General features: G+C 38.9%; 1 protein-coding gene across 1 annotated transcript in view; it reads right to left on the bottom strand.

The window, feature by feature from the left end:
• The window catches only part of LOC140464110 (centrosomal protein of 95 kDa-like), a 66070-nt gene that overhangs the window by 9099 nt on the left and 35465 nt on the right, over positions 1 to 21506 (bottom strand). Inside the window, exons 10-15 of the mRNA XM_072558837.1 lie at positions 19810 to 19907; positions 14757 to 14947; positions 12210 to 12351; positions 10017 to 10131; positions 7599 to 7768; positions 163 to 255 (exon numbers count right to left, since the gene is read on the bottom strand). Of these exons, the coding sequence (XP_072414938.1) occupies positions 163 to 255; positions 7599 to 7768; positions 10017 to 10131; positions 12210 to 12351; positions 14757 to 14947; positions 19810 to 19907 (809 nt within the window). The remainder of the gene's footprint in view (positions 1 to 162; positions 256 to 7598; positions 7769 to 10016; positions 10132 to 12209; positions 12352 to 14756; positions 14948 to 19809; positions 19908 to 21506) is intronic.

The following is a 21506-nucleotide window of genomic DNA, read 5'->3' as shown; positions in this document are numbered from 1 at the left end:
AAGCCACTCAATTGAATAGAGACAGGCAATAAGTGCTCTTCTTCCTAGGTGATGCCCAAAATATGTTTTTTTTAAAACAAGCTCTGGCCCAATAGTTAATTATCTTTACTAAACATTTAGAAGAAAAATCAAGTCAAGACACATTTAACACATATGACTCACTGCTTTCTTGACACTTTTCTTCTCTTTTTCAAGCTTAGATTTCTCCTTCATTTTGTAGTTGACCAATTCTTCTTTGTAAGACTCACTCACCTCCTGCAAATGGGGCGAAGGAAGGAGTGTGTGAACATTATTATTAACTAACTGTTTGACTACGAAATGTTTTAAATTCCAGTTGTTGGTAATAAAGGACTAGTAAAATCCCAGAGTGAAACCAGACTGGATAGGCCAAGTGTTTATTGCTACAATTTGGTTACCACCAAGATCAGTCACTCAACATATTCACAAGCATCTGCTAGTGTACTTTTAACAAAGAGAACAAAACATGTATCGCATTACAAGTGAAAATAAAGGTTAATTTGGAAAGATCTTAAAACAGCAAAAACAAAACTCAACCCTTGTCTCACCAACAATTTCCATGAAAGACATGCAACATAGTGAAGTATCACATCTATTTTTTAAAATTTTACTGATGAGTTTGCATTTTCCTATTCTGACTTTGTGCATTTCAAGCTAGATGTAATGCTGTCTCTCCAAGAAACAAAATCACTTGTTTCTAAAATCACTGACTCTTAAAGCAATTGGATTAAAACCCTATTTTTTTTCAAAAACTATGTTGAGGCTGCTAAATACCATATATACTCAAGTAATAGTCGTTCACATGTAAAAGTCGACTCCCTATTTTTGGCCCTCTCTCAAAATTCAACCCTAGTTCTTCACAAATAAATGTTTACAAGTCACTGTGCAAACAGTCACATGCCACATCAGCTTTCCACTGTCAGTTTCACTCTGCTCCTGGTCTTCCAGTCCACTGGCTGTTGTGTTCCACTCCAGGTTTTCAGAATTACCTTAATTTGTTGTTTATTAGTAAACACTTACACTATTATGGTGTAAAAAGCTATTATCTCAAGTTAGCTTGTCTAGCCATTTAGTTCAAATCACATGATTTCTTGGGAATACTTTGACCCACTCTTAAAATAAAATTTCACCTTTTAAAATGACTACCTTCACAGAACTGAAGATATTGCAGATCCCAAATATTACTATAAACCCTCACTGTATAAAATCATGAGCAGCAGATGGGATGAACATTTCCCCCCTTGGTGGAGGGAACAACTACCACAGAATACTGATTGAAGGTTAAGGGCAAAGGGTTTACAGGGAGAAAAATGTAAAAATCATTTTCAACTGGAGGGTGGTGGGAGGCTATAAAAAAGATAGGTAAAGGTAGAAACCTTTAACATTCAAGTAGTATTTAAATTTATGCTTGTGTTGTCAAGGCATACAAGGCTATGGATTAAGTGCTGGAAAGTTAAAATAATTAGGTTGTTGATTTTGACTAACCGAGACTCATTAGGCTGAAGGCTTTTTTCTCATCCTGTAGATTTCTAATGGTATATCATGCAGAAAAAAAAAGTTTAAAAAGCTATCTTTAAGATGCATTTATTATTTGTATTATTTTGCTCATCACTATTCACAGCTATAGCATTTACAAAACAAGTTGATTGTTCTGACATTTCCTTCCATATCTGCACTTAACAAGTATTAGATATAATGTCACAAATTATTTTCAGATTGTGATTGTAGCATTAAACTTAAAAGTCTCACTTTTGTGAAATCATTCCAGAAATGAGAGAATAGTGATCTGCAGAGTTGTTAGATATGTAGATTTCAAAACGTTTTAGACCTAATACCAGGCTTACTCGCTCGAGTTGAATCGAATTTCTTGTCACATGTACCAAGGTATAGTAAAAAGCTTTGTCTTGCGAGCAATACAGGCAGATCACAGGGTTAAGTAGCATAGATAGATAAATAAATTAAATAAATAAATAATAGGTAAATAGCAGCAAAAACAAAAACACAGGTAAAGGTGAATGCTAAGAGTATGAGTCCATTCAGTATTCTAACAACAGTCAGGTAGAAACGGTTGTTTTGAAACCAGCTGGTGCGTGTGTTCAGGCTTCTAAAACCTTCTCCCAGATGGCAGAGGTTGTAGAAAAGTATTGCCAGGGTGGAATGGATCTTCGAGAATGCTGGTGGCCTTTCCTTGACAGTGGGCCTGGTAGATGCATTCTATAGATGGTGATTGTCTGGACCGAGTTCAGCACTCTGTAACCACAGTTGAATACTTCTGCTACCACAAATTCAAATTTTGTAGAAATATAACTGACTGGTGATTCAACCCCTACCTTGCTGCCTCGTAATAACACTGCACCAATACCAGTCAGATGTTTCATTGTAATTTGGTACTATTCAAACTGATGTGGTATTTATTGCAGTTTAAGTGGTCAATATTTTTTGTTAAATTTTGTTCTTTGGCAAATTTATCAAAGGAGACAGTGTTGTGCTGAAAATCATACCAAGCTAAATGATGCATTTGTGACTTAGACATTGGAAAATCCAGAATAACTCCTGCATCTCTGGGTTACACTCTGCTTGGATTCTGTGACTCAAATAAAAATCACTTTTGTTTAACAAAACAAATTCACTTTGAGGCAAATATGACCAAATTAATATACTGCAATTGATCAAATATTTCCTTCAAGTGTTATTCCCAGTTTTGCTGAATACAGCATCTAAGTTTACAAAACAGTTGCATAATCCTTTAGTATGTTAGTTGGTTAAATCATTGAAAAATCATTGCTGGTATCTTTTTCATTCCACAGTCACTTTACATTGACAAGAATGTGTTCCAAAAGACAATTGTTGCTATGCAACAAACACAAATTAGAGCTCATAGAATAAAAAAGGGATAGTAGCATTGTGGATATTAGAATCGATTAAGTGGTTAATGCATGTTTTCTGGACTGTAGGTTCTCCAGGGGTCAGTACAAGATCCTTGTTTCTTCCCTAATCCACATTAGTTGTCTCAGATTTAGGCATAAAAAGGCATGATTTCAATGATGATGGATGATACAAAACCTGGAAGCATTCAAAAGAATGTAGGCAAGTTGATGAAGTGGGCAGATAGGCAACAGATAAAAGTTTAACATTGAGAAATGAGAGGTGATTCATTTGCTAGGAGGAACTTGGAGAAACAAATGCTTTAATTCTAAAAGAGGTGCAGGAACAGAGACGTCTGGGTAAATTACTGATTTATATAAAATGACAGGACACCTTGACAAAGCAAATAGAAGCCTGTATGTTTTTAATAACAGGGCCAGAGAATAAGAGCAAAAGATGTTATTTGAACTTCTATAAACATCTTCTGACTTGTCCTTTTTCCTCAAGAAAGGATTACCCCACCACACCCCACTGTGATTAACAATGCTCTCAATGACGTCTGATCCATTTCTCTCACATCTACCTTTACCCCTTTCCCTCCCCGCTAAACAACAGTTCCCTTTGTCCTCACCTTCCACCCCACCAGTCTCTGCTTTTAAAGCATTATCTGCCATTTCTGCCACCTCCAGCAGGATATCACCAAATACATCTTCCCATCCTCTCCACTGTCAATATTCCATAGGGACCATTACCTCTCGAACATCTTGGTCCACTCTTCCATCACCTTCACTCCCCTGATGTATCTTCCCATCTAAATCCCAGAAGGTACAACACTTGCCAATTCACCACCTCACCATCCAAGGCCCCAAACCACCTTCCAGGTGAAGCAGCATTTTACTTGCACTTTCAATCTCGTCTACTGTATTTGCTGCTTGCAATGAAATCTCCTTTACACGAAATGACCAAATGCAGACTGGGAGACTACTTTATGAAACACCTCCACTCTGTCCACATAAATGACACCAATCTTCCAAAGACTTGCCATTTTGTTAAAACACCTTGTTCCCATGCTAACCTTTCCGTTCTTGGTCTGCAACAATGTTCTAATCAAGCACAATGCAAGCTGGAGGCACAACACTTTTTTCCACTTCGGCACTTCATGGCCTCGAGGACTCCATAATTTATTTCCACATCTTCAAAGTATGGCCTCTGTACGCTACGCTCTTACACTCCCACCTTGGTCTGGCTGTCTGGTTTGTTGGCTTTGATCTCAGCAGAGTAAACCTATTTTTGCCTTTATTGACTTTATCCCCCTCTCTCACTCCATCACTCTTCACCTCATCCCTCAAGATACACAGTCAGACTGGAATTCCTCTAGCATTTAACTTTGGTCTAAGCAGAAGTATTGCATTTACTTCTGGGCACAACATTTCAGAAGATGCGAAAGTACTGGAGAGAGCACATAACTGAAATTCCTCAAACCATTCTCCAAAATCACTTGTTAGCAAATTTTGGATATTCAGGCTGATCTTACTTGAAGAGAAGGCAGAGGTTTATTGATTTATTATTGTAACATACTGAGGTAGTGAAAAAGTGTTGTTTATGAAGTGCATACCATATGAAGTGTATCAGGGTAGCAGAACAGAGTATAGAATACTGTATTACAGCTGCAGAAAACATGCAGAGTGAGTGAGAGATGTGAATTAACTTCTGAGGGGTCCATTCAAAAGCAGGGAAGCTGTTCTTAAATCTAATCACACGTGTATTCAAACTTTCGTACCTTCTACCTGACTGAAGCGAGAGGTGGGGAAAAAGTATAAACCGGGTGAGAGGGGTCTTTGATTACACTGGTTGCTTTCACAATGGAGCAGGCAGTAAGATGGCGTCAACAAATGGAAGGCTGGCTTGTGATGGACTGGGCTGTGTTCATTACTCTAATTTCTTATGGTCTTGGGAAAAGCAGTTACCATACCAAGCAGTGATACATCTGTTAACATTGATAAGACTTCTTGTGGACATGCTGAATTGCCTTAGCCTCCTGTGCTTTCTTGACCATTGCATCAAAGTGGGTGGACCAGGACAAATTATTAGTGATCATTCCCAGAAACTTGACACTCTCCACTATTGATGCAGACAGGGGCATGTCCTCCACTCCACTTTCTGAAGTCACTGACCACCTCCTTTATTTTACTGATTGTTGAAGGAGCGATGGTTGACTTTACAACACGCTGCTAAGTCATCAATCTCTTTCCTATACTCTGTCTCCTCATTTGGCATCCAAGCTACAACAGTGGTGTCATTAGCAAACTTGTAAGTAGACTCAAAACAGGATTTGGCCACAAAGTGGAGTGTATATAAGGAATATAGTAAGGAGTTGAATACATAGTCTTTTGGGGCACTGGTGTTGAGGATTATGCTGGAGGAAATATTGTCACCTATTCTGATTGATTGCAGTCTGTGGGACAAAAGTTGAGTATCCAGTTACAAGTGGGGAACAGAGACCTAGGTATCAGATAAGAGTTTGTTTGGAATTATGTTGAAGCCAAAACTGTGATCAATAAATAAGAGCTTGATGTAGGAATACTTATTATCCAGATGTTCCAGAGATGAGTGTAGGGCCAGGGCAATGGCATCTGCTGCAAGCCTGTTGCACCAGTTGCAAGTTGCAAAGGTCAAGGCAATTTGGTTGCTAGGAACCATAACTGATCCCTCAAAGCATTTCATAATTATGGAGGTCAGAGCTATTGGGTAGTAGTCATTGAAGCATGCTGCATGATTCTTCTTTAGCATCAGGATGGTATTCATGAAGCAGGTGGGGTCTTCAGATTGTTGCGAGGAGGGGGTATAGATAAGTCGTTTCCCTAGGATAGGGGATTTCAAAACCAGGAGGCATATTAAGGTGAGAGGAGAAAGATTTTTAAAAAGACACAAGCGGCAATTTTTGTTTTTAAAAAGAGGGTGGTTTGCATGTGGAATGAACTTCCTGAAGAACTGGTGGATGTAGGCACAATCACAATGCATAAAATAAGTTTGGATAAATACATGAATAGGGGCCACGAGCAGACACGTGGGACTGGTTTAGTTTGGAATTATCTTTGGCATGGACTGTAGGGTCTATTTCTATGCTGTATGACTCCCTGCTCTAAGTGGAAATAGACATAGTCATATTGATGGATTAAATGAAGTCTGAAGTGCATCCAGGAGGTCAAATATGACAACAGAGCACAAGCAGATTAATTAAAATGCAGACAGTTGCCAGACCAAGAGATGGAGTCAGCAGTTATGAAGCAGAATTTGGAGCAGTAATCAAAATAATGGCTTCAGTTGTCCCAATATTTAACTGAAGTGCTCTGTTCATCCAATACTAGGTGTTGCACAGCAGGCTGATCACTTATCAATAGTCGAGGAGTCAAAAGGGAACAGTGAGCTTGAGACTTGACATAAGTACATGTGAAAATATTGTGGTTCGCCACTGTCACATCATTCAGTATATCTTTTTGCACTTAAAGCAAATTGAAGTGACAGAGAATCAATTCAGCCAAAAAGTTCACTTAGGACAATTCTAACTTGTCCATACCCTATTGCCCTGTATCAGTCTCTATTTAAGTGCTTCTCTATCTTTTTTTTAAAAAGAAATGGATAGAATCAACAGCATTACAGAGGTTTTATGCATGGAAAAAAGGTCCAAATATTTTCTCTACTTCATTTCATATGAAATTTTCAGTGAAACAATCTGGCACTACAGACTTTCACACCACAGAAGGCTTTCTAAATTAGTTCATGGAATGAGCTTTCCTGGTAAAGACAGGATGTATTTCCCATCCTGAACAGCCCAAAAAAGATGATGCTAATGACTTCCTGCATCACTGAAATAGGTAGTCGATGCTTAGGTACCCCAGTCACTCAGGTACAGCATACTAGGATTTTGAACAACCAATCTACAACCCTCAAACCTATCCACATGTTTCCTCCTTGAGCTCATCAGCAATGGTCAGTGTTGTTAAAGATGCAGTTGCAAAAAAAAAAAAAAAAAAATCTACATGCCTCAACCAACATTTGATGTGAATAATGTTCACGCAGGTGACAGTTCTTTAACAGCTCACCTGAATGATACTTGTTAAATGTAATTTGTAATCTTCATTCAGCTTCTAGTATTTTGTTTAATTCATTTAATAGATTTCAGAACTGTAGACCAATTTTTGAGAGACTATTAATCATGACTGACCCAAAACTATACCACTTTGAGAAAACGTGGTTAAAAAAGTGTCTTGAAAACAAACTCATGGTACAATTGAACAGAACCTTGCCAACAAAAAAAAAAATTCTTTATACGTGAAGCTTGGAGGTCACAAACATAACTCGCGTTCAAATAGTAAACAATTGGACCGGCTAACTACAATATGGAACCAAATAATAACTTCTTTAATACAACATAGTTGAATATTTCATTCCTTTATACGATTAATTTAGTAAAAGTTGGTCAAAGTCCAAAACATTTATTCATTTACTAAAAGCACTGCTTACTCTACAAAAAAAAAATTACCTTGAAAGACTTAGTTGGATAGATCAATATTTTCTGAAGCAGCAACAGTGATTAGTACGGTTTAACGTTGCTTTTCAAATGGTTCTCTTAATAAAGGTCAGATTTATTCAAAGTGCAACAAACTGATTTCAGCTTGCTTAAAGAGTTAATCCAATCTTTGGAATTAATTTACCTTTGCTTTCATCCTTTGTTGGTCCATTTCTTTTTGCAGCTCTCTGCGAATTCTCCTCATCTGTCCCTTTGAGTCTTTATTGAGAGCATCTTCAAATTCAGCTTGGAGGGTATGTCGTGGTGGTGATGGAGAAAGGGAGCGGGCACGTGCTGGCTTCCTGGTTTGTTTTGCTGCATTACAAGTGGATTGGATTACTATTCCTTTTATAATCTTCTTCACTTAAATACTGTGTCAGTTTAAACTGACCAAAAAACCAATAACTCAGTTGATTATAGCAGCTTAAGTACTTTTATTCTGCCCAGAATAAGTCTTTCCTCACTAGTTCCAAATATTCAAATTTGATACTAAATTATATTTCATTCTATTTGACATTTCCAAAATTCAAATACACAGACAAAACAGAAGATAAATTATATGTTTTCTGCAAGGTACAGCAGCTGTACCAATTTCTTGCATTAAAATAATTAGATCTTATTTTAACATGTAAAAGTCCCATTTCTGCTACTGTTTCGATGCATTTCAGTTTAGAGGTCAGACATTGCTGTGTTGTTTTTCAGATTTTTTCAAACAGTAGTTTAAACTTGAACAGCATGGAGTATCCACTTTCATCATTTCCAGACTCTGAGTGAGGGGGGGTTACATCATATTCTCAAAACGCATCTATGAGTAGTGGAGACATCATCATCAAAATAAAATATCATCTTGTGCTACAGCACTGAGTTGCAACCAGAGGTCTTCACGAGTCAGCTGGGTGGCAAGTTGATCACAAATCTAGAATTGCAGCATTTTAGATGATCAAATCAGTGAATTAAGAAAGGTGCCTACACATCAATTCCAAAATGGTGTTCCATGCCTACATGTTTCAGCCAATTCCTTATTCACACATTTCTTTCCAACGAGATCAGCAACTTAAATGGGCCTTATATTCAGAAAGCATTTTCTTTGCAATTTTAGTAATGTGTCAAAATGCACAATTAATTATCCAGACAAAAAAAAAATTATACACACCTAGTAAACCCAGTTGTGTTTTGAGGGGATTATGTTTTACACAAAGCAAGTTTTGCTGTGCATAAATCTTTCATGAACATTGACGATATCTAACTCAGTTGGAACCATATTGAAGCTTAAAAATGTGTTGCTTGAAAAGCGCAGCAGGTCTGGCAGCATCCAAGGAGCAGGAGAATCGATGTTTCAGGCATAAGCCCTTCTTCAGGAATTCTTGAAGAAGGGCTTATGCCCGAAACGTCGATTCTCCTGCTCCTTGGATGCTGCCTGACCTGCTGCGCTTTTCAAGCAACACATTTTTAAGCTCGGATCTCCAGCATCTGCAGTCCTCACTTTCTCCTGGAACCATATTGAACCCAATAGTGCAAGGAGTTGACAAATAGTTGCGAAGTAACATAGCAAATAAGGAAATGTTGTCAGATTAGAGCATTTTATTTATTCCAATTAACTACTTAGAGCTTTCATACCTCACCTGCCCCAGCCTCAATAATAATGCATTAAAAATTAAGACATTTTGAAATAAACTAATGAAAATTCTCTTCAGAAGCAGTGAAGATCTTCACAATTATGATGGAGGTTGATAGGGGTAGACAGAAAATGTTTCCATTTGTCATGGGCACCAAAAGTAGAGAGTCATAAATAGAAGATGGGCTGTGTGTTCTGGCCAAAGGCAGCTCCTTATTTCATTGCCTGATGATAGTTATTAATAAATCCAATAGAGAATTCAACAGAAGCTTCTGTACCATAAAGACGCCTGAAAACACGAAACTTATCACCACAAGTGGTTGAAGCAAAAAGCAGAGACACTTTCAAACACAAGAAACAGTAGATGCATATGTTGATGGGGTTAGAAGAGGAGGAATGGAAGGACACTAACATGGACCATTAACAGTTGCTTCCTCGACAAAAGCAGAGCAGTGCACACGATCTAAAAGATGCACAACAGTTAATTCACCAAAGCTCTCTTGATAGTATCTTCCAAACCCACAACTTCTCCAGCTAGAAAAAAAAAGGGCAGCTTGAAAGCACGCCAAGTTTCGTTTCTGGCTAAGCCATTTATGATCCTAACCTGGTGTCATTCCTTCTCCGGATAAAAATCTGGGAACTCCCTTCCCAACAGCACAATACTAAGGGTGTATCTAACCCTACCTCCACTCCATCATGGACTGCAATGTCCACGAAGCTAGCTTACCATTCCCTTCTTAGGGCAAAGATTGCTGCCCTGACCAGCAATACCAGCATCCTGTCAACAAATATAAAAGAAACAGATGAGGGCCATGTGTTTCCATGCTGTACACTATGTAATTGATTACTGAATGTGCTGGACTTAAGTATCTATTCTAAATTTCTTGCAACTTGCACCTGCTCCAAAGTTTATCTCAAATGCAGTTTAACAAATTTGAGATCACTCACCAGGCAACTGCTGGACTCTTCTATATTCTGTGATACTGTCACTGTGTTGAGACAATTTATCTTCTTCCTTGGAATTATGAACTCTATCCTTCTCACCCAGAGCTCGTTTCAGCATCTGTTAACAAGAGAACAGTCAATTCATATATTGAATCATATGAATTCTCTCTTGAGCCAAGAACTGTACGAATCATGGAATGATGTGGTATCAGAAAAGGAAGCCATTTGTCTTAATGTACCTGTACAATTTGTCCCACTGTAAATTTTTCCCCTATAAATACAATATTGGTTTTGAAAGTTACTACTATATATCTGCTTCCATCACCCTTTCAGGTATTCTTGATCATAACTACTTTTAAAAAAAAACTAATCTTTTAGCAAACTGACAGCAAACTTGCAGATAACAAGATAGTAGCAGCTTTTTTATATATTTAAAGAAAAAGCCACAACAATGGACATAATCACTACAGAAATAGTACTAGAGAAACCAAGGGAGCTCAAGGTTAATAAGTCTTCTGCACCAGATGAGTTGCAACATAGGATAGAAAAGGAAGTAGTCACAGACATAGTGGATGCACTGGTAATTATATTTCAAGAATCCTTAGATTCTGGATAAGTGCAAAAGGTAACAACTTTATTCAAAAAAACACCAAAAACAACAAAAAAAAAGGTACTACAAGCCATTTAGCTTAACATCCGTCATTGTAAAAACATGTTATAGAGTCTATTGTAAAATGATGTAATAGCAAAGCATTTAGAAATGCATAACAAAAACCAAAAAGGAACTGTGAATGCTATAAAATCAGAGAAAAAAAAACAGAAGTTGTTGGAAAAGTTTAGCAGGTCTGGCAGCATCTGTGAAGAGAAATCAAAGTTAACGTTTCAGGTCCAGTGATGCTTCCTCAGAACCATTCTTTGAATAAGCAGAACCAGAGGGGGTGGGGTGGGGTGGTGCGGGGGTGGCATTCCAGGGTTAGACCGCACTTGGATAAAAAGGAACCAAAACTATTCACAATGTCTAAGGGAAAATATACTTGCAGTGTAAGCACTCCAAAAGAAAGTTCACTAGGTTGGTCCCAGATATGGAGAGATTTTCTTAGGAGAGGTTAAGTAGGTTGGGTTTGTACTCATTGGAGTTTAGAAAAATGATAGGATATCATTGCAGGAAAGTCTAGGGCCAGCTGTCTTAAAACTTAGTAAGGAATTGCCCATTTAAGACCATGAAGAGAAATTTTAAGGGTAATAAATCTGGAATTTTTTACCATGGAGGGCTGTTGAGGCTGGGGTTGTTAAATATATTCAAAGGCGGAGATAGATTTCTAAGCAGTAAGGTGAATCAGAGTATAGGGATAAGGCAGGAAAGTGGGGTGGAGGATTAACAGATCAATCACAGTCTCACTGAATGGCAAAACTGTATCAAATGGTGTACTTCTGCTCTTACGGTGTTTTGAGTGGGTATTCTATGGTTGCTACTGGAAACAGTTTGCCTCATTTCTCTTAAATACCCTTGTGATCTTTAAACACTTGTAATCACAATTTTCTTCAACCTTGTCGTTGTGAAAACTACAGTGACATTGGTCTCTCAATAAGAAAATTTGTTTTGGTTTTATTCTAGTAAATTAAGAGCAAAAACACTGGAAATTGGAAATAACTGAAAATACTGGGGAGAAAGAAAAAAAGCGTTTGATAACATCAGCAGAAAAAGATATAGAACTAAATGAGAGAGTCAAAGAGGATTCTTCTTTGAACCCATTCTAGTAAAGTCTCCATAGCATCTGCCACCTACCTCAGTGTGGTGCCCAAGATAAGAATGCTAGTTGAGACAAATCAATTCATTAAAGTTTTAACATATGCCACCCTTGCAATTTATGCAAAAAAAATCCTATCTGTATGTTTTCAGGCCAATCACAGCTTTAGAAACATGACAGATACTGAAATGGTTAGTATCCATTATGCGTAGCAAAAGGGCTTTAGAACCCAAAAATGCAGTAACAGCTCAATTTCCCATGTAGTGATCTTCAGTGGGACGTCCATGGGATATGGAATCATGCAACCTGTCTGGCATGCAACATTTTATACAGCAACCTGACTCAAGGATTTGAACTCTCAGGCAGGACCATTACTTTTCAAATATTTTAAGGTAATTTTAACCAGTTAATGACTGTTACATTGTAGTGTTCGGAATGCAAATGTTACCATATCAAGTTGGCGTAGCTTTAGAGACAGCTGCTCAGACATCTCATGCAGCTCCTCTTCTGCAAGGATATTCTTTACTCTACGGCGAGATAGAGGTTCATCTCCAAGTAAAGTGCATATATCACCTCGATCTCTATGGTTACTATAAAAAGAAGTTGCAATTAGAAAAAACTGTAGGTTATAATTTTCACACATTCACAGGTCAATTTTTAAGCAGTTGCCAATCAATCCACAGCATTTGACTTTTTGGAACTCTTCCACTCAGTGAGACTGGTATGTCTGCAGTTGTACAACTCTGCCTTATTAACCACCATCAACTGGAAAACAGTGATAGAATTGAACAGTGTCAGCATGAGATTTACAAAAGGGAAATCATGCTTGACAAATTACGAGAATTTAGAGAGGATGCAACAATTAGAGTTGATAAGAGGGAGCCAGTGAAAGTGATTTATTTGAACATTCAGAAGGCTTTTGACAAGGTCCCACATAACACAATAGCATTTAAAGTTAAAGTGCATAGGACTGGGGTAGTATACTGACAGAGAGAATTGGTTAGCAGATAAATAAAGTTGGAACAACTTTCAGTGGCAGGCAGTGACTAGTGGTGTACCACAGGACTCAGTACTTAGAACTCAGCTGCTTATAAATGTTAATAATGATTTGGAAGAGGGAACCAAAACTTAGTATCCCCAAGTTTGTAGACAACACAAAGCTGCATTGGAGGGAGAATTGTAAGGAGGTCGCAGAGATGCTGTAGTGTGATTTGAACAAGTTGAAAGAGCAGGCAAATGCATGGCAGATGGAGTAAAATGTGGATAAATGAGGATTATTCATTTTGGTACCAAAAACAGGAAGGTAGATGATCTGAATGACATTAGATTAGGAAAGGGGTAGGGAGCAGCAAGACCTAGGGTGTCCTTATATACCAGCCACTGAAACGCAAGCATGCAGGTGCAGCAAGCAAGGTGGCAAATGGTATTGTGAGCTTCATGGAGAGAGGATTTGAGTCTTACTACAATTGTATATAGTCTTTGTCAGACTACATCTGGGAGTAGTGTGCACAGTTTTGGTCTCATCAGAGCAAGAATGGTCCAGCTATGGAGTCAGTCCAACAAAAATGTTTTCCAGACTGATTCCTGGAATGGCAGGACTAACATATGAAAAGGGATTGGATGGTTTAGGGCTATATTCATTCAAGTTTGGAAGAAGGGGATGGGGGAAAAGTTGGTGGAATCTCTGACTGTTTCTCTGCAATGCCTCCTGCTGATACGCTCTCTCCAGCATTTGCTGTTCAGAGAAACAGTTAGCGATTGGAGGAGTACCATAAAGAGTTGGTGACAATGAAGTCACTAGGGGAACCAGAACCAAATGCTGACTCAAGTTGTGGGGTTGGGCGTGCTTTAGGGTGAATGATGTAGTAAGTGTGAGAGGGAATAATGGAGAATGTAACTACAAAAAGGAGAGAAGATTAAATCTGCCACAAGTATATGCATTTGAGAGATAGAAACACATATGCTGTGACCTTACTTGTATACAGAATGTGTATGGGTATACAGTCTTGTTGACAGCTTGTGCCTGCTGTCACGTGGCAATTTAAATACTGCAATGTCTAAAGGAATTAACTTCCTTGTCTTGTGGCTTTAAATTTAATAAAGTTAATAATCTAGGGTACAATCAGTTCTGATTTAATGCATAGTTCCATTCTCGTGCGATCTTACGTTTTAAAAAAATTGTACAACAGCCACACCATTTAAACTAATGGAGCTGGAATCACATTACAGCAAATACAGATGAGGAAAGTTTGCATTCTACAAATAATGGTTGAAATTCTTCAATCGCATTAAAATTACTTTACGTTGAAGATACACACACTATAGCAGTACCAGCTGTACTGATTAAGTCTAATTATGTAACTATATAAAAGAGTCAAAACTGTATATGTCAACATAAATACAAACTGTATTACCTATTAAGATGTGGAGGTGCTGGTGTAGACAATGTTAAAAATCAGAACACCAGGTTATAGTCCAACAGGTTTATTTGGACGCACTAGCTTTCAGAGCACTGCTTCTTCACAACCACCTGATGGAGTAGCGCTCTGAAAGCTAGTGCTTCCAAATAAACCTGTTGGACTATAACCTGGTGTTGTGTGATTTTTAACTTTATCTATTAATATTTATAGACAGTGAAACCCAAAAGTAACCTCAAAAAAAAGTCAATCTCTTCTGCATGTTTGGATGGACATAAAAGATCTCATAAGATTATTCTGAGCAATAACAGTGAACTCTTTTGGTGTCCTGTTCAATATCTGTTCCTTTATCAACATAGTTACAATGGGTTCATAACAAAAGTTATTGTTTCTGGTACCTTATCTTTGGCAAATTAGTTGTAGTTACCTACATTACAACTGTGACTAAACTTTAACAAATACTTTACTTGAAGCATTTGGATGTCATGAGATGTGCCATGTATAAAAGCAACTATTCATTTTCATTACGCCAGATCGATTTGTTAAAGGCATTGCAAATCTAGTAAAGTCAAACGTACAGTGAAAGGGAACTATCCTCATTCCTGAAGTTATGCTGGTTGCGTTCCAGTGTTGCTGAGGACTGCCAATGGTTAGATTCCCCATGTTCCTCCAAGACTGAATCCCACTGGTCCATTTTACTCTGCATGGTCATTAATCTAATGTCCGGCTGAGTTTGAAAGGCAACACGTTTCTGTACGTTGTCAGAGCTCTGTAATACAAAAGATGGTAAGAAGCAATCACTAAATAATGTTTACATAGACAATTTTATTATGGTTCTAACTATAACATATTCTTCAACATGAAATATGGCAGAAGGGGTGGATGAGAGAGGGCTGAGCTGAAGATTCCAAATTCTCAGTGTCCTGAGCACAGCGTGCAGGTTTTTGAACGATCAATATGAAACAAAAAATAAAAAACCAACAGGCTGATCAATGTTATTTCCAAGCTTAGGTAAAGCACTAGTCTCTTCACAGGCATGGCTTCCTAACCATGAAAAAAGTACACAAATGAAGTTGGTAAGTAAGTAAAAATTTTTAAAAGTTTTTAATAATGCTAACCCCAAGATGGGGAAAGAAATGAAGAAAAAGACCTAACTAAACAAAAGTTGACAGATTCATGCTGCTTCTGAATCCATGTCAATCAAACATATTTCAGATGATCTGCATTACTTATAACATTTGTTATGGATAAGGCCAGACCCCTCAAAACATTTCAAGAAGATAGCTTGGACCCTAAACTTTGCTAGCGGTTTTATGCAGGTGAAATGAGAATATTCCAGGAGGGATGCAGCTGGTCAATCCACTTAGTTTTAAGCAAAACAGACTTTATTTACAAGATTACCAAATAAAGCATAAACAAAAAAAAATAGATTACCGAATAACATATCCTTTCCAAAAGCCCAACAGTCTATCCCAAGTTAATGACTTTGTTAACTAATACTAGCAACAAATCCCATAAACACATCTTGGCACAAAATCAAACACAGGTTCTTACAGGACAGAAGTCAGACAGTACCAGCTTGGACCTGCTTCTTTGGGTCCAACAGCTTTTACCACATTACTGTTAAAACCCAAACCAAATCAGAGAAAAACGGAGCTGGGAGAACAGGCCACTCCCCTTTCATTGTACAAGTGTTTTTTTTAAAAAAACTTGAAAGCCTTCTGCCTGAGGTAGTATCCGTTAGCTATTATTAAACTGGTTGTAAAACCCTTTAACCCCAGACTTGAGTCTGTGTCGTTTACAACCTCAAAAAAAAGATAAGGACAGCATGACCTTGTTAAATGAGCAGCTTTTGCCATACATTCCTCAGATAATCCAATTATCAATTCTTCTCCATCAGAAGACTAGTGGAAGAAATACAAGAGAAGCATAGCATAGCTGCAACTTTTGGACTTAAATCAATCGCTCCAGCAACATACAGGATCAGGAAATAGTTTTTATTCCCAGCCAATTAGACTATTCCTAAGGTAACAAAACAAAAAGAGAAAATACAAGAAACATTCTAGTCTTGCAGCATAAGTATCAGTTCACTGACTATCAAAACAGAGAAAGATACATGGAAGCAAAGACAAGAGAAAAAGGAAGGTTTTCAACAGGATAGTAATCAAGGGAAATGAATGTGACAAACAGAAGCAATGACACTAGGCAAAAAAAAAAGGTTCAGTGTACAAAGAAAAATCCAAAACTAGTAAATGGCAACAGCTGAACTCGTTCTAATAAGTCGCCAAAGTGTACTTGAAACTTGAAAGGTTCATAGATGCTGCCAGATCTGCTCTACCATTCCATTTCAAATTTCCAGCACCCACAGTATTTTGCTCTTATAATAGCACACTACTATTGGCACATGTTGTTATCAAGAAAAATAGTTATAATCTGAAATTGTCAAATTTAACATGGAGTCCATATAAAGTTTGATCAATCAGAAGCTGAGACAGAGGGAAGAAGAGGCTAGAGTGGGAGTAAAAGGGAGAATTCAAGTAACAACCAGTAGCTCAGGAGCATGTTTACAGACTGAAAAGAGCCAACGTTCCCAATGAAGAGGGCCCGAATCATGAACAGATACAGTACATTGTTCCAACTGAATAAAAAGGTACAGCTTAGGTTATTGTACTTTGTATATCAAAGGCAAAAGTTTAAAAAAAAGTTATGGTCTTCAACATAGTCATCCTCCATTCGAACAGCCTCTCACATTTCACTATTTTGTGTCACCTCTGCTTGCCCAATTCAGGTCTCCATGTACTGGAAATCCTATTATTATCGAACATCTGCATGATCACATTTATCCGATCCCTCATTTTAGCTACAAAAGAATCTTTTAAATGTAAAAACCTTAGCTTTTCCCTATAGGTCAGGTTCTGAATCCAGTGTATCTTTAGACTGCATTTGCTGCCACAATTGCAGTCATATTGACAGTGATATCACTGTCAGCAACACTGCAAATGGCTGCATATATTGAACAATAACATTGGGTGTTGGTCAATCACAGCTGCACACCCAACCCTTGCTCCTCACTTGTTACTCCACTTACCTCCCATTTGTTGCCTATCTTGCTATCCTGCTCTCAACCCTTTAATACTCACTGTTTCACCCACAGCCTTACCCCTTGAACAAAGCTGTAAACAGGATGGCAAGTGAGACAGGAACTGGCCAATGGGTGCACAGTGACATCAACAGAATCAGCTTTTTGGGTTTTAGAGCAGTGTGGACGCACAACGATGTCAATGACATAACTTCCTGTTCCAGTGCACCGTCAAGAGACGGTGATACAATATTTTGGTGATGGTGACCACAATTCTGTGACTTTCACTTTAGTTATGGAGAGAGATAGGTGCGTGCAACAGGGTAGGTTTTACAATTGGGAGAAGGGTAAATACGATGCTGCAAGACAAGATCTGAAGAGCATAAGTTGGGAGCATAGGCTGTCAGGGAAGGGTGTTGTTGAAACGTGGAACTTTTTCAAGTAACAGATACGACGTGTCCTTGATATGTATGTACCTGTCAGACAGGAAAGAGATGGTCATGTGAGGGATCCTTGGTTGACGAGGGAGGTTGAGTGTCTTGTAAAGAGGAAGGAGGAGGAAACAAGGTTCAGAGAGAGCGTTGGAGGGATACAGGATAGCCAGGAGGGATCTGAAGAAAGGGATTAGGAGAGCTAAGAGAGGGCATGAAAAATCTTTGGTGGGTAGGATCAAGGATAACCCCAAGGACTTTTATGCATATGTGAGAAACATGAGAATGACGAGAACGAGGGAAGGTCCGATCAAGGACAGTAGTGGGAAACAGTGTATCGAGTCGGAAGTGATAGTAGAGGTCTTGAATGAGTACTTTTCTTCAGTATTTACAAGTGAGAGGGACCGTATTGTTGAAGAGGAGAGTATGAATCAGATTGGTAAGCTAGAGGAGATACTTGTTAGGAAGGAAGAGGTGTTGGGCATTTTGAAAAACTTGAGGATAGACAAGTCCCCCAGGCCTGACAGGATATATCCTAGGATTATGTGGGAAGCAAGAGAAAATTGCAGAGCTGTTGGCAATGATCTTTTCGTCTTCACTGTCAATGGGGGTGGTACCAGGGGACTGGAGAGTGGTGAATGCTGTGTCCCTGTTCAAAAAAGGGAATAGGGATAACGCCGGGAATTACAGGCCAGTTAGTCTTACTTCGGTGGTAGGCAAAGTAATAGAAAGGGTACGGAGGGATAGGATTTATGAGTATCTGGAAAGACACTGCTTGATTAGAGACAGCCAGCACGGACTTGTGAGGGGTAGGTCTTGCCTTACAAGTCTTATTGAATTCTTTGAGGTGGTGACCAAGCATGTGGATGAGGGTAGAGCAGTGGTTGTAGTGTACATGGATTTTAGTAAGGCGTTTGAGAAGGTTCCCCATGGTAGGCTTATGTGGAAAGTGGGAAATTTGGCCAGTTGGATAGAGAACTGGCTAACCGGTCAAAGTCAGAGTGGTGGTAGATGGTAAATATTCAGCCTGGAGCCCAGTTACAAGTGGAATTCCACAAGGATCAGTTCTGGGTCCTCTGCTGTTTGCAATTTTTATTAATGACTTGGAAGAGGGAGTAAAAGGGTGGGTCAGTAAATTTGCAGATGATACGAAGATTGGTGGAGTTATGGATAGTGAGGAGGGCTGTTGTCAGCTGCAAAGGCACTTTGATATGATGCAGAGCTGGACTGAGGGGTGGCAGATGGAGTTCAACCCTGTCAAGTGTGAGCTTGTCCATTTTGGAAGGACAAATAAGAATGCGGAATACGGGGTTAACGGTAGGGTTCTTAGTAAGGAGGAGGAGCAGAGGGATCTTGGGGTCTATGTTCATAGCTCTTTGAAAGTTGCCACTTAGGTGGCTAGAGCTTGTAAGAAGGCCTATGGTGTATTAGCGTTCATTAGCAGAGGGATTGAATTCAAGAGTCGTGAGGTGATGTAGCAGCTGTACCAGGACCTTGGTAAGGCCACATTTGGAGTACTGTGTGCAGTTCTGGTCGCCTCTTTTAGGAAAGATGTGGAAGCTTTGGAGAGGGTGCAGAGGAGATTTACCAGGATGTTGCCTGGAATGGAGAATAGGTCGTACGAGGATAGGTTGAGAGTGCTAGGCCTTTTCTCATTGGAAAGGCAAAGGATGAGGGGTGACTTCATAGAGGTTTATAAGATGATCAGGGGAATAGATAGAGTAGACAGTCAGAGACGTTTTCCCCTGGGTACAACAGAGTGTTACAAGGGGAATAAATTTAAGGTGAAGGGTGGAAGGTATCGTGGGGGGGGGGGGGGGGGGGGGGGGGGTGATGTCAGGGGTAGGTTCTTTATCCAGAGAGTGGTGGGGGCATGGAATGCGCTGCCTGTGGGAGTGGCAGAGTCAGAATCATTGGTGACCTTTAAGCAGCAATTGGATAGGTACATGGATAGGTGCTTAAGCTAGGACAAAATGTTCAGCACAACATAGTGGGCCGAAGGGCCTGTTCTGTGCTGCATTGTTCTATGATGCACATGCACACAGACACACACAGACACGTAAAATACTGAGGCTTAACAATGTTACAACATTCTGAAACTATTAAAATTGCAATACTAACTGCTACAGTTGTTTCTGCAGTGTTCTGCGATTCTTGGTCCTTCTTTGTTCCACGTCCTGCAGATTGTGACTCCTGCGGTACCAATATCTTTATGGAATCTACCAAACACATTAATTAGAATAAAAGTAGTTAAGCAACTTTTAAGATTCTGTTCCCCTGCCCTCAACCCAGGGTTAGAGTAACATATAGACACATTAAAATTTGCCTATTTTTAGCTTATCTCAGCTTAGTTGATGAGCAAAACAGTACAGCTGGGCACATCTCATTAGAGGTTCCACATCCTTATTACCAACTAGCCCTCCTGGAGAAGACAAGGAGTTTTAAAAAAAAGGAAAATACTACAGATGCTGAAATTCTAAAGTCCTGAGGAAACTCCAGTCTGGCAGCATCTTTGGGGAGAGAAATGAGGTCAGGTTTTGAAGCTGACAAGATGTTTCTTTGGAACAAAAGGGAACTGGAAAAGGGAGTCTTTTTGCAGTTCACAAGGTGCAAGCTGAACATATGGGAAAAGGTGCCCAAGACAAAAGAGTAGGTCAGCTCAACAAAGTCCTCCTTACTGGGGTCCTGTGGAAATTGGAGAGCTGGCCCACAATCTACTGAAGCATTAGCCTAACAATCATTGTTCCAATCACCGTCATTACCAAAAGAATGGCCCCCAGTTGCGTACATCTGAAGCATGTTAACCTGGGTATCCCCAACATAGATTCTATACATCCAGATCAAAGGTGTGCAAGAAATCCTCTGGTGATTGCCACCTATTGCCCCACTTTTGGGTGTGTCACAAAGTTGGTGTGTAAATATTGTAATATTGTAAATTAATTGAAAAGCAGTGCATGGAGCTTTCGAGCAACTGTGCTTGGAAGCTTGCAAGCCCCAAAAGTTGAAAAAGTGTACCAAAAGACTTTTTAGTCAGCAGGCCCAAGCAGCATTTTTACCCAGTTTAAATTCAGCCAATTAATTTAAAAATACACTTGGAGACTAATTGCATTTAAAAAGTTTGTTTTGACACCTGAAAACCAATCAAATAAGAATTTTAATGTGTCATGGCAGGGGGCATTTTGATGGCAAGCCATCTGAAGAGTAAATATCAAGCTCTCACAGAAATCTTTAGTCCCTCTGAAAAGACCAGAGGTATCACAGTATTTCCAGCTCAAAATCCTCACAGGAGTAGCATTGGAAGAAAGGAGTTTGTGACAGGAGATCAGAAGGAAGACTGGAGGTAAAGCAGAGAAGACAGACTGTGCAAACTCAGATTAAGTTTTCATTTACTGTTCTTATTAATTGAATTTATATAAGCGAGACCAGTTATTGAAACAGCATACCTATTAGAATTTAGTTTAGAAGGGAATAGGTAGTAATTAGAAGAGTTTTATTCTGTTTGTTCGTAATTCTGTTAAATTTGTTCATTGTTGGAATTTGGTAAATAAACTGTTACTTATTAATTCTAGAGTGGGTGAAAGTATTCTATTTAATTTAACCACTCCTGTATAACAGATTGGGGGTAAGAGGTAGGTTATACCACCTTGTCATAGTTCTTGATCAGGTTGAGGCAAGGTGTTCCCCTCTGGGTGTTTCAGTTTTAATTATCAGAGGCATGTCAATCTCTGCTTCATAACAGAAGATGAATCAGTCCACTTCTATGCTGAGCATGCTTTTCTTTTAAAAAAAAAGAATGTGCACCATGGGGACTTCAATGT

This window comes from Chiloscyllium punctatum, chromosome 39 (assembly GCF_047496795.1).
Source record: "Chiloscyllium punctatum isolate Juve2018m chromosome 39, sChiPun1.3, whole genome shotgun sequence".
Lineage (NCBI taxonomy): Eukaryota > Metazoa > Chordata > Chondrichthyes > Orectolobiformes > Hemiscylliidae > Chiloscyllium > Chiloscyllium punctatum.
This window is presented reverse-complemented; position numbering and strand designations above follow the sequence as displayed.